General features: G+C 41.7%; 1 protein-coding gene across 1 annotated transcript in view; it reads right to left on the reverse strand.

Annotated features, from left to right (window-relative positions):
• Window positions 1-13,174, reverse strand: part of RXFP2 (relaxin family peptide receptor 2) — a 96,390-nt gene that overhangs the window by 23,681 nt on the left and 59,535 nt on the right. Inside the window, exons 6-8 of the mRNA XM_055543119.1 lie at window positions 3,621-3,692; window positions 2,729-2,800; window positions 540-611 (exon numbers count right to left, since the gene is read on the reverse strand). Coding sequence (XP_055399094.1) covers window positions 540-611; window positions 2,729-2,800; window positions 3,621-3,692 — 216 coding nt within the window. The remainder of the gene's footprint in view (window positions 1-539; window positions 612-2,728; window positions 2,801-3,620; window positions 3,693-13,174) is intronic.

Below are 13,174 nucleotides of genomic sequence, written 5' to 3' on the forward strand. Positions count from 1 at the left end.
TATTGCTTTTCACAAATGGAAAATTAACGATGCTATATGATCAGTTGTAAAGGAGCATAATAATCCCTTGCTGATAAACCATCCCAGTCTATTAATAAACACGGAAAATGTAATGATGAGAAAAGTTTAGTTGCTAAGACAAAGATTTTGGAATTTTCAGTGGCTCTTGCTGGGCAAAGACACATTTTCCTTTGTTAAAAAATGTAGCTGGAGCTGAACTCTGGGGAGATTCTGACAGATTTAAATGTAGTAAGAAGATAAAAATGAATACTATCTTTGGTCAACCATGGCAAATGAAAACATGCCTTAAAACTAAAAGGAATGAAAGGAGATTAAAAGGAAATGAACTAGTAGGCTTAAAATATGCCATGAGCCACGGCCAGGAAGTAGCAACAGTAATTGTGGCTTGAAATACAGCAAATGTTTAGACAAATAGAAATCTTAGAGACTTGATTTTCTTAAAGCTCTTTTTCGTAAGCTAGTTTTAGATGTCATTGCAATTCATAGACAGATGGATTGAAAGGTAGATGAATACTTACAAGAAAAACAAGGAATTTAATCCAGTAAACAACCGCTGTGAAATTCTGCTTATGGGATTGTCATCTAGAATTCTGACAAAACACATCACAAACATTTCCAATGTTAGAGACGTTTGTGAAATACAACCAGGAAGAAATAAAAGGTCATGTCAATCCTGCCTCCCCCAACACCTGCTCTCCTCCTTCCTGTCTGTCCACACTTGGCTCATGTCTCTTCCCAGAGAGCTTTTCCTCCCCACTGTGGTTGGAGAAGCACTTTCTTCCAAACCCCCACTTCCCCCAGCACTTATCAAGTCCATCCTGGTGGTCTTCATTCCCTTCATCCACCTCCCTTTGGACTTAAGACCCTCTGCCTCTAGATACATGGGTCCGGACAAGCTGTTCTTATTTATTGGCTGATTATGGGCTCCATAAATGCTTTGACCTACTGATTGACTGAATGAAGAATGAATGAAAAAGAATTCTTAGGAAGTGATTCCTTAGACTCATGGAATTTAAATGAATGCAAACAAACTTATTGGGAGCTTTGAGGGTGAAAGAGTGAAAAGATTTACAAATTCAAATCACTGTTTTAAACTCTATATGGTATTTTCCTAGGAAAAAATTACTATAAGGGGAAATATGACTTCTTTTCTCTTGTTGCCTTCAAAGCCAGCTACCATTTCCCCTTGCCCTTGGAGGAATCTGAGGGTCGGATTCTGAGAAGGAAGCTCACTGAACACCTACTATATGACAAGCATTTTGCATATGGCACTTTACATATATAATTCTCACAACATCCCTCTTAGAAAAAAAGGAATTATAATTATAGTTTACACTGCTATATTTAAGGGGCTTCCCTGGTGGCTCAGTGGTAAAGAATCCTGCTGCAATGCAGGAGATGCAAGTTTGATCCCTGGGCCAGGAAGATCCCCTGGAAGAGGGCATGGCAACCCACTCCAGTATTCTTGCCTGGAGAATCCCATGGACAGAGGAGCCTGGGGGGCTATAGTCAATACAGTCACTGTATTTTAAGTGGATGACCAACAAGGACCTACTATATAGCACAGGGAACTCTGTTCAATGTTATGAGTCAGCCTGGATGGGAGGGGAGTTTGGGGGAGAATGGATACCTGTATATGTATGACTGAGTCCCTTCTCTGTTCACCTGAAACCATCACAACATTGTTAATTGGCTATATTCTAATACAAAATAAAAAGTTTAATTACAAAAATGGCATTAGGAAAAAAAATAAAGAGGAAAAAGAGGCCTAGGAAATTCAGGATGGGGAACACATGTATACCTGTGGCAGATTCATTTTGATATTTGGCAAAACTAATACAATTATGTAAAATTAAAAAAAAAAAAAAAGAAAATTGCCTGGAACATAAAGCACAGGGCTATGGCATACACAAGGATCTGGATGAAACTGAAGTCCTGGCTTTTCCTCTGGACCAGGCTGACCTAGAGAAAATGGGAAAACGGACACAGCCTTCTAACTGCCCTTGTTTATCTCCCCTGATGAAAACGTGGACCTCTGATAAAAGACTCCCTGGGATGGAGCTGGTGGCTCAGCCAGGTAAGTGATGAAACACTACAAGCTCTCATGTTTTCAGTTGTTTCTATACATTCTCTAGAAATCTAAAAGTCCTCAACTTGCTTACTTTCTAGGTCAGTGGTTTTCAACAGAGGGCACTCTTTCCCCCAGGGGACATTTGGGATGGTCTGGAAACATTTTTGATTGGCACGACTCTGGGAGCCAGTACTATTGACATCTTGTGGGGTAGAGACCACAGAGAGTGCTGACCATCCAAAAACACACAGGACCAGCCCCACCCGTCCACCCCTCCTCCACTCCGCCCCACCCCCACCCCACCCTCCCGGCCCAGCCAAAGAATTATCTGGGCCAGAAGGCCAACAGACAGCTGGGCTGAGACTCCTGTTACAGGTAAACACTAGATGGATGGATGACTTAGCAAGCCTACCGCTGGGCACAGAAGCCCACCTGAGAAAGCACAGCACTGATGTCTCTTCACACAGCTACCATCTGGCATGCCATGATCTGAACTGCCAGAGCAACGTGCTCCAGATTATGTGACAAGCAGAAAAACTGGGATGATAAGCAAGATACATAAATAGATGGAAACTATGAGCCTTGATGAGTATCATTAGGACTGTGATCCCAGAGAAGAAAAGCTAGAATACTTACAGCCAAGTCAGCTGATGTAAGTCTTTGAAGACTCCAGGTCTGAGAGTTGTAATGCAGTTGTGGTTGAGATATCTGCAAATAGGATGGGTGAGTCAATGAGGCAAACTTAATACTCCATTTTAGTCACATATAATTAGAATACGAGCCTCTGTTAACGATTATGAAGTATGGACATCTGTCTCTGGCAGCACTCAACTGGATGGGCAAGGGGAGAAAACCAAGGACAACCAGGAGATACAGATGATCCCAAGCCCAGTGTGACAAGCACCAGGGCCAGCACCAGGAAAGTGGCCAAAAATAATGCACTGGGGTATTATATGACCTTAGCGTGGAAGAGTAGGATAAACGTGTGAGGTGATTTTTGCTTTAGCTCACCTCCTTTGTACACTGTTGTTTTAAGAAAGTATGCACTAAGTTGTGTCTGACTCTTTGTGACCCCCATGGACTGTAGCCCACCATACTCCTCTGTCCATGGGATTTCCCAGGCAAGAATACCGGACTGGGTTGCCTTTTCCTCCTCCAGGGGATCTTCCCAACTCAGGGATCGAACCTGCATCTCCTGCATTGCAGCAGGATTCTTTATTACTGAGCCACCAGGGAAGCCCCATAAAGGTGAAGTTAGCAAGGGTTAGAAAAAATATGATAAAATATTGTAGAAATGACCCAAACTTGAGGAGACAAGATTAAAGACAGCCTTCATATCTATCTTCTGGTAAAACTAGGATTTTTTTTTTTAGTAATTCTTTCAGTGTAACAACTATTCTAGGTACTTTCTGAAAACCTATCGCTCCCTCTTTACATCCACAGCCAAACCTTTAACAAAATATCATTCTACCCTTTTAATCTTTACTTAAAGTTGTACTCAAGATATAATTATGAAAAAGTTACTCACAGTATTTGCAGGTTATGTAATCCAAAGAATGCTTTCCTGGATATATATGTAATACAGTTCCTCTGGAGGAATCTGATACGAATGAGATAGGAGAGTCATGTGATTAGGGTGCTCATACTTTGTTAGGTTGTTGAATGTGCTGTCCACTTTGTTCACCTAAAGATGACTTGTGAAACCAGCTCATAAAGTCCTAAGTCCTAGTCTCACGTTGGGAGGTAGGAGCACCGCCTGTGAGAGAAGGCTGTGGATCTAGCCAGCGCCTGATGTTCTGAGAGCACCCGTGCCGTGAGATGCCGGCATCTCTGACTTGAACCCACCAAAGTCCGTGCCTTGTGTGTGAGCAAGGAGCCAGTCTTGCTGGCACCCTGGTGACCTTTCTTCTCTGACTTGCAGGAGTTGCCCATCAAGTGAGATTAGCCAGGTTCTCACTGCTGAGCTTCCTCACTCTTTCAGTACCAGAGTTTTCCCTTCAACTCCTCATTTCTTTTCATTCTACTCACATGAAAAAAGGTTAGGGCAAGTCTTAACTTTGATCTGTTTCAAGATGCAGAGTGAGAAGCACACAGCAAATTAGAGAGGTGTTCAAGGTCACAAGTGGCTGAACTGGGACCAGTGCACCAAGATTAGCTCACAGGGTCATGATCTACTTAACCTCAATCTAGCAACAGCGCATGGATTTGATAATAGCACTTTCATGAGCTTGTTGCTTGTTTTAGTTTCTAAGTCATGTCTGACTCTTTTGTGACCTGACCTCATAGATGGTAGACCACCAGGCTCCTCTGTCCATGGGATTTCCCAGGCAAGAATACTGGAGTGGGTTGCCATTTCCTTCTCCAGGGGATCTTCCCAACCTAGGGACTGAACTCTCTTCTTCTGTCTTGGCAGGTGGATTCTTTCCTGCTGAGCCACCTGGGAAGCCCTCTTTCAGGAGTATCTGAGTAAATAATTTCTATTTCCTGTGCTCATTAAACAATGGGAGGTTAGCCCTGAATTCATATTTTCTAAAGATCTTTAGGCAGGAAATAATAGCTCTATTAATAGTAACTAATGTCTGTATAATCTTCTGAGTAGCTTCCCTATCTCTTGTTTTGATTTGTTTTGGTTCCTGAGGTTTTGTTTTGTTTGTTTTGCCACGTGGCTTGCAGTATTGAACCCGTGCCCCCGGCAATGGACGCTTAGGTGTCCTAACCACTGGATGGCCAGGGAATTCCTGGTTCTTAAAATATTTTACAACACTTTCTTATTGTTATGCTCCTTCACTGCAAAACTCTGGGTAGATCGTGGCCTTGTTCATTCGGCATTTGGCTCTATTCTGAATTTTGTTATGCCACGATTATTCCTCATCAGAGCTTCCCAGCCTTTGGGTCATGAATGTTACAGGTGTGCGGGCAGGTTGATGCCCTCAGTCCTCAAAGTGAAAGTGAAAGTGAAGTTGCTCAGTCGTGTCCAACTCTTTGCAACCCCGTGGACTCTAGCCTACCAGGCTCCTCTCTCCATGGGATTCTCCAGACAAGAATACAGGAGTGGGTTGCCATTTCCTTCTCCAAGGTGGCAAAGTAAAGCCAAGATTAGCTTCCAGTTATTAACAAACCCATCTTATACCCCCAGAATCAAACAAATATTGTCATTTTCTCTGTGTACCACCATGTGGAAAATATGGGTGTCACAGAGCACAAGCATTACAGCTACAGCGGCATGCAAAGCATCAATTTCAATGCTACAAAGCGAACTTGAAACCCAGTAAGCACTTGTGCCATTCCATTCCTCCCTCTCTGATGCAACGTGCCTATCAGGAGATGCTTCACGTTGTAGCATAAATTCTGCTTTTGCTTTAGAGTTCTAAAACAGAAGAGATCAATATCTATTTTAGCATTTTCAGAGCCCCTGGAGTGATGTCATTAAAGCTAATATGGTGAATTATATTACAATAGCAAATGAAAATGGAGAAAGTATACAGTAGTATGTGCATTTGAAGTTTCTCTTAAATATAAAATTTACCACCTAACTAGTGCTATTTCTGCAACATTTCATTTAAGATCATTAAGTCAAAAGTGCAGTACTGTGCATTTTACCTACACATTGTTAATCTTGAAGAGGTGGGGGCAGTCAGACATTGTGAATCTGACCTTGTGCTTTTGAGCTGCGTGACTCACCTGATGTGTTCAGTCTATCTGCCTTCACTGACATGAGTTAAGATTCCCAATTTCTTAAATAATAAACAGCCTCTAATCTTCTATTGAGTCAGTTTGCTGGCACCCTATGGAGAACTAGAGTCCCAGGTCCCTTGTTTCAGACTTAGGCTGCTGAATTTTAGCTTGATCCTCCAGTATCTGCTTTCTTTTTTACAGAATAGTAACTTGGTGAATGTGAGGGGGAAATTTGGAAATGGGACAATTTGGCAAGTGATGTCCTCTTTTAATTCAGAGCTGAGATATGAGCCCGTCTGATATCCTTTATACTGAGCGGCTTTTCTAAGAATAACTTACTGGTTCATGAATTCCTGCTGTTTCAGCTGTCAGGACTTTTCGAGCAGAAACGCCAGGAATTTATGTACCTGAAACTAAAGCAAATAAATGCTTTAATGACATGCATGTTTATAGGCTATTTTTTAAATGCCACATTTTGAATTCATGAGCCAGGCAGACTCCTTGAGTTACATTGTGTTGCCAATGATTGCACTGAACAAGAGCCCAGTTTAAGAAGGAAGTCCAATTTACGTAAAATTTATGTCCCAGCGAGAGGAACTGCTGTTGGTTTCCATGGTAGCAGTCATAAAGTATTATGGTCAAGCTCATACATGGTATTTTGTTTCTCTGAAGGTTCATCTTAAATTGCTTCTTATCACCCAGAGTTAGAAAGTTTAACAAATTATTAAAATGAATAAACTGATCACTAATAAAAGGATTCAAGTAAGTTGAGTGACATCTGTTCATCTAGCAATTAATTTTTTTTTTGACTAGAAACTTATTTTTCTGGATGCCTCAATGACCTCAATTTCACTGTGAATATTTAGAGCATGCAAGACCAGAGACCCACTTGACACTAAATTGGGTGACTCCCTAGGATATATCCCAATACAACTTAAAAATGCATACCAGATTTATTAGCTCAATACAACTGAAAATGTGTATCCATGAAGGTCTTTCCCTGGGACAAACAGAATAAAGCCCCAGTTCTTTAGCCTGGCATTCAAAGGCCCTAGCATCATGATTCAATGACCTTTCCAGCATATACTCCACCATTTCCTATGGTAACTCCTCCTTTAGACAAACTTGCCCAGTCACTCTCTTCCTAATAGCCTTTGAGTTTTTCTGTTCATGTTTCTTGGGTCCTCCTTGCTGAAGATGCTCCCTACCTTCTGTTTCGCCCTCTGTGTTCAGTTCAGTTCAGTCACTCAGTCATGTCCAACTCTTTGCGACACCATGAACTGCAGCATGCCAGGCCTCCCTATCCATCACCAACTCCCGGAGTCTACCCAAACCCATGTCCATCGAGTCGGCAATGCCATCCAACCATCTCATCCCCTGTTGTCCCCTTCTCCTCCTGCCCTCAATCTTTCCCAGCTCTTCGCATCAGGTGGCCAAAGTATTGGAGTTTCAGCTTCAACATCAACCCTTGCAATGAACACCCTTCAATAAATACTCATTGACCCTTCTGTATGCTGCAACACAGTTGACCATGAGGGGTGGTGGCAGTGGTGGTACCTGGTGCTGTGAGGGAACCAGAGGGACCATCCAGTTCAGGAGGAGGGTGTGATGGTCAGTGAGGGCCTCCTTCAAAATCCAAGGGGAATGTTAGGGGTTCATAAAAATGGAATCATAATGGAAAGAATGACCTAAGGCTTGTTCAAAACTCAGACAGTGAAGACTACTGTGAGAAATAGGGATGAATTTCTAGTTATATTTTAGAAACAAGAAAAATGTTTACAGAGAAGCCCAAGCCTGTGGTATGGGACCTGTTTTACAATATGGTGAAATACTAAGAAAATATAAATTCTCAACTCTTATATTGTTCTTGTCTTCTTGGTCAAAAAAGATGATCTCAGAACTGAAGTGAATAAATAGGATATGGGGTTGTGGGAGTGAAAGCCCAAGAGGATAGAATACGTTAACCAAAATGAGTTAAAACCCGGTTGTTTGGACAATTTCTCCTAGACACTGAGAAAACACTGAAAATGTGAATACTCAGTCATGATCAATGGCTAAGGAATCTGGAAAAAGAGGAGAGCAGCTTGAAAATTAAAGATGGCAAATGGCATTTTGATTTTTCAAAAAAGGAAGTAGATTTCACAAGCTACAGCTGGATGAGCTTGAGGTTGATTCTAGGTGAGATCACAGGACAGGATCTTGTGATGGGGGCTTGTGAGCACCTCAGAGAGAATAGGAACAGGGCAGTTCCCAAGAAACAGGACATGTCAGATCAACTTGATTTTCTACTTTGAAATACTGATCAGATAAAAATGTGGCTGACTTTGCTTATATGTCTACCAGGCAGTGATCAAGAGGTTTTATAGACAAAATAAAGAACAAGACACATTGTCTGATGGATGGTGATGATGATAATGAAGGGATCTGGAAAGAAGATCTCGCAGCATCCTGCTTGGTATTCTACTCCATGACTTAGGTGAAGATGGCTCATCTTATTTTCAGATGACAGAATGCTGGGACGAGTAGTAAATCTGTTGGGATGAGCCAAAAAAGATCTTCACAGTCTGGTAAGAAGAGTTGAATCTGACAGGATGAAACTGAACCAGGATAAATTTGAAGGCCCACAACTAGCTCTCAGATGCTAAGTGCACAAGTACAGGATGGAGAAGCCGTCACTTGTTCAGTTAACCCATGTGGCATGGGATTAGGAATTTTAGGGACACAAACAGTAGGAGTTAAAGAGTATGAAGCAGCCACAAAAAGAACAAATGTAACCTTAGGGCATATGCAGTTTAGAAAAGAAGGGTTGCTAGCTTTCCCTATTCTGCCCTTGTAGGTGTCCTACAGGTGATAACGTTACATTTATTCTGGATACTATATGTAAGGAATATGTAAGTGATCATACACAGAGTGACAAACAGATTTGAAATCAGGTCCTTAGGAGAAGAAGTTAAGGATTCGAGGCTGCTTAGGGGAGAGACCTTTGGTGGGGGGCATGGTGATAATGGCTAGCTTTGAATATCAGAGGAATTAGGTAGGAGACTGTGTGTTCTGATCAGTCTCATGGGGTAACTCTCAGAATCACAAAAAGATTTACAGGTACTTTGGGCAGTAGTAGAGTTAACTTCTCTGCATAGTACCTCATACGAAATGCTGGGCTGGATGAATTACAAGCTGGAATCAATATTCCTGGGAGAAATAGCAACAACAACCTCAAATATGCAGATGATACCACCCTAATGGCAGAAAGTGAAGAGGAACTAAAGAGCCTCTTAATGAGCATGCAAGAGGAGAGTGAAAAAGCTGGCTTAAAACTCAACATTCAAAAAACTAAGATCATGGCATCCAGTTCCATCACTTCATGGCAAATAGATGGAGGAAAGTGCAAACAGTGACAGATTTTATTTTCTTGGAATCCAGAATCACTGCAGACAGTGACAGCAGCCACAAAAGTAAAAGATGCTTGCTCTTTGGAAGAAAAGCTATGACAAACCTGGACAGCATATTAAAAGGCAAAGACATCACTTTGCCAACAAAGATCTGTCTAGTCAAAGCTGTAGTTTTTCCAGTAGTCATGTACAGATGTGAGAGTTGAACCATAAAGAAGGTTGAGCGCTGAGGAATTGATGCCTTTGAATCGTGGTGCTGGATTAGACTCTTGAGAGTTCCTTGGACAGCAAGGAAGTCAAACAAGTCAATCCTAAAGGAAATAACTCCAAGTGTTCACTGGAAGGAATGATGCTGAATCTGAAGCTCCAATATTTGGCCACTCGATGCGAAGAGGTGACTCATTGGAAAAGATCCTGAAGCTGGGAAAGAACGAGCGCCAGAGAAGGGGTTGACAGAGAATGAGATGTTGGATGGCATCACTGAATCAATGGACATGAGCTTGAGCAAACTCCGGGAGATAGTGAGGGACAGGTAAGCTTGGTATGCTGCAGTCCATGGGGTCGTAAAGAGTCAGACGTGACTTAACAACCAAACAACAACAATAGTTACATGGCAGGACAATTTAATAGCATTCCTTTCCTTCAGCACCTTCTAATTCTTTTTTTGGTTTATTTTTTCCCCCATAATCGCTGTGTATCTAACACACACTGCACTTTTGTCTTTCTCCATTGGAAGTTGAGTTCCTTGAGGGAAGAACTTTTCAGATGTGTTGTTTACCACTATATCCTTGACGCCTGATGGGTATCCACAACTATTCATTGAAAGAAGGCACTAAAATGTGGGTTAGGCTACCACTTCCCCTCCTGCTGTCTCTACCGACAGTTCTGGGCATGTCCATCTGATTTCTTCCTTCCCTGGACACCCTTTCCTGGGGATGGTTTATGTTTAGTTTCATTGGTTGTTTGGACTGTTGAAATGCAGGACTGGTAGAAAAAGGGACTGGACAGGACAGGGGACTGCCTGAGACTGTAGCGGTTTTCCTGGGAGTTTGGGGGAAGAGTGGCAGGAGGAGCTGAGAAGTAGAAAAAAATAGATGGGAGGAAAGGATTTAAAGAAGAGTTGCTGAGCTTATGAATGGCTTTAGAATATTTGAATAATGCTTACGAAGAACTTCTGTTATTGTGCAACCAAGGTTCGGTTTCTGGGCGTTTTCACTGACAGTAACAATATACTGAGACTGGCCCATGTGGGTGGATTTCCAGGAGACCATAGTCAAGGGTTTGGCTTTAAAGCCATATTCTAATACTTGTCAGCTGGTTGAAAGAAAGTGAAAGTGGTAGTCACTCAGTCATGTCCAACTCTTCGCGACCCCATAGACTGTAGCCCGCCAGGCTCCTCTGTCCATGGGATTTCCCAGGCAAGAATACTGGAGTGGGTAGCCATTCCCTTCTCCAGGGGATCTTTGTGACTCAGGGATTGAACTCGGGTCTCCTGCATTGCAGGAAGATTCTTTTCCATCTGAGTCATCAAGGAAATAATCTTTCTTTTCCAAGGATGGTGTCCTCATTCCTGAAAGGGATCTAATGCTGTTTATCTCACCTCATAGACTTTGGAGACAAAGTCCAAGTGAGAATTCCAAATCCTGGAAGTCTTTTGTCAACTTTAAAAAATGATATTTAAATGTAAGGAATTGTGTTTTGTCTCCCATGCTGTACCCTGCACGTAAAAGACACTTGGTGAATGTTTAATGATAAGACTCTAATAATTCTTTTCTCTCTGGTTCTCTGGGAGAATAAAATTCACCTAGAAAGCATCAAAAAGCAGCTTGCATTAAGGGAACTCCTGCTGGGTGATACTCAGGTTATGACTTAGGTACTCAGTGGTACCTAAGTTTTCTCAGAAAAAGCAGAATTAAACACTTAACTGCAGAACTTTACAGCTCATCAGGGCAATCCGGCAGGAAAAAAAATCTCAACTTTTTTTTAACCAGGAAAAATTGGGACTTGTATGTGCAAATTAGTGCTTCCATGTTCTTCCCTTCCGTGGGCTACCAGCTGCTGAGGAAGAAGTATTGACACGGAACAAAGCGTGGATCAGTGGTTCAGGGAAAGACTTGCCCTCAGAAGTCCTACCTTAAACCTCTTTGCTTGATCTTCTAGTGAGCCTCACCAGAGGTCAGCTTCCCCTAAATTGGGGACCAAAAGTATAGAATGGAGTTCGGTGTGGGACAGAAGAGTATGTGTCGGTAGAAGATTCAATTAGGTACTAGAACAATTTCTTTCCACCTCTAGGTTTCTGGTTATTGTGTTGTAAAACGAACGTTGCATTGGGCATCAGAATGGCAAAACCAATACAATATTGTAAACTAAATAATAATAATAATAAAGAAGAAGATATGGACTGTAATTCTGGTTCTTCTGCTAAGTAGCTATAGAGCTTAGGTAAGTCATTTAATTGCTGCAAACTTCAGTTGCCTTATAAATAAATGATAAGATTTAATTAGAAATTCATAAGACTTCTATGACTCTAGATAATAGATTTAAACAGCTACTCTAAAACATGAATATTTTTCCTTCTTCTCTGCTAGTGCTATTTTATTTTTCTTCCCTTAAGCACTATTCAGTGAGCTCAAGGGCAATATTGATTCATAGAATGAACAGGTTGTGATTCTAAGCATTTCCAGTAAGACCAGAAGCAGTGTTGTTAAGATTTCTTCTCTAGAGGAATATGGAACCCTAGAGTCAATGCACAGCTACTCCAGTGGAACAATGACAACGTGACCACATGGTATAGGATGGAACAGAAGGAGCTCACTGCAGACGGGAATCACAGAAGCTACCATCAAACCCAGGCATAATTCTTCATGCTCACACAAGGTTCTTCTCACTAATGGACTTCCTTCAGGGACTTCATTTCTTGTATGAGTGAGTCTATACCTAAAGACTCATGAGAACATAGAACTATTGATACCACTTCAAACCAAGTACATTTGTCCAGTATCAGCAAAAAAGTCAGATTCTTTTTAGTCCTGGAATTTAACATATATCACATTTCTAGAAACCTTCTCTTCTATTATGAATGTTAAAGGGCAAAAATTCTAAGACGATGATATGACCTTACAACATTGTCTTGCTAATTTTCTAATCTATCCTGACGATCATCTCCACAACTGTAGAAATTTGACCTCTCCATTATCCGAGTGATTGACTCAGGCTCAGAGGGACTGACACTAAGTAACCGAACTCTCAAGAGGTTGAATATTTAATCCCTTTATTTAAATCGGGTGTATCCCATTCCACTAATTGGAACAGTCTTATTCCCCATCCAAGGTAACTTTCCAAATACTTGAGTGTAAATAATTTAGGAAGTTAATGTAATCATCATAAGGTTGATTGAAGAGCAGGGAATCAAAGCAAAGAGATTTTCCATCCTGATATGGACAGCATCACAATAAAGTTCATGGGCATTATGGTGTAGGCTGACCGTCCCTCCTTGCCCCTCACTGGAGACTGTGTCTAGGGACTTTATCTCTCAGGTCCCGGTTTTCTTTCTTTGATGATGCTGGAAGCATCTTGATGCTCTGTTTCTGTGTTTGACTGTTTCCTGTTTATTGTTTTCTTTCCTCAAATATGGGCTTCCCTGGTGGCTCAGCTGGTAAAGAAACTGCCTGCAATGCGGGAGACCTGGGTTCAGTCCCTGGGTTGGGAAGATCCCCTGGAGAAGGGAAAGGCTACCCACTCCAGTATTCTGGCCTGGAGAATTCCATGCACTGTACAGTCCATGGGGTCACAAAGAGTTGGACATGACTGAGCGACTTTCACTCACTTCCTCAAATATATTAATTTCACTGATTTGACCAAGATCATGTTTTTGCTCTTTTTTATCCTGGTTGACAGTCTAGACCCCATCATGATGCATTTTAAATGATCTGATAGTTCCTGTCTCTGCCACCACTCTCCCAGGTTAAAAAGCACATCTAGTATCTCTGAATCTACAATGTCATTTTCCAAATGCTCT

Source organism: Bubalus kerabau, chromosome 12, assembly GCF_029407905.1.
Source record: "Bubalus kerabau isolate K-KA32 ecotype Philippines breed swamp buffalo chromosome 12, PCC_UOA_SB_1v2, whole genome shotgun sequence".
Taxonomy (NCBI): domain Eukaryota; kingdom Metazoa; phylum Chordata; class Mammalia; order Artiodactyla; family Bovidae; genus Bubalus; species Bubalus kerabau.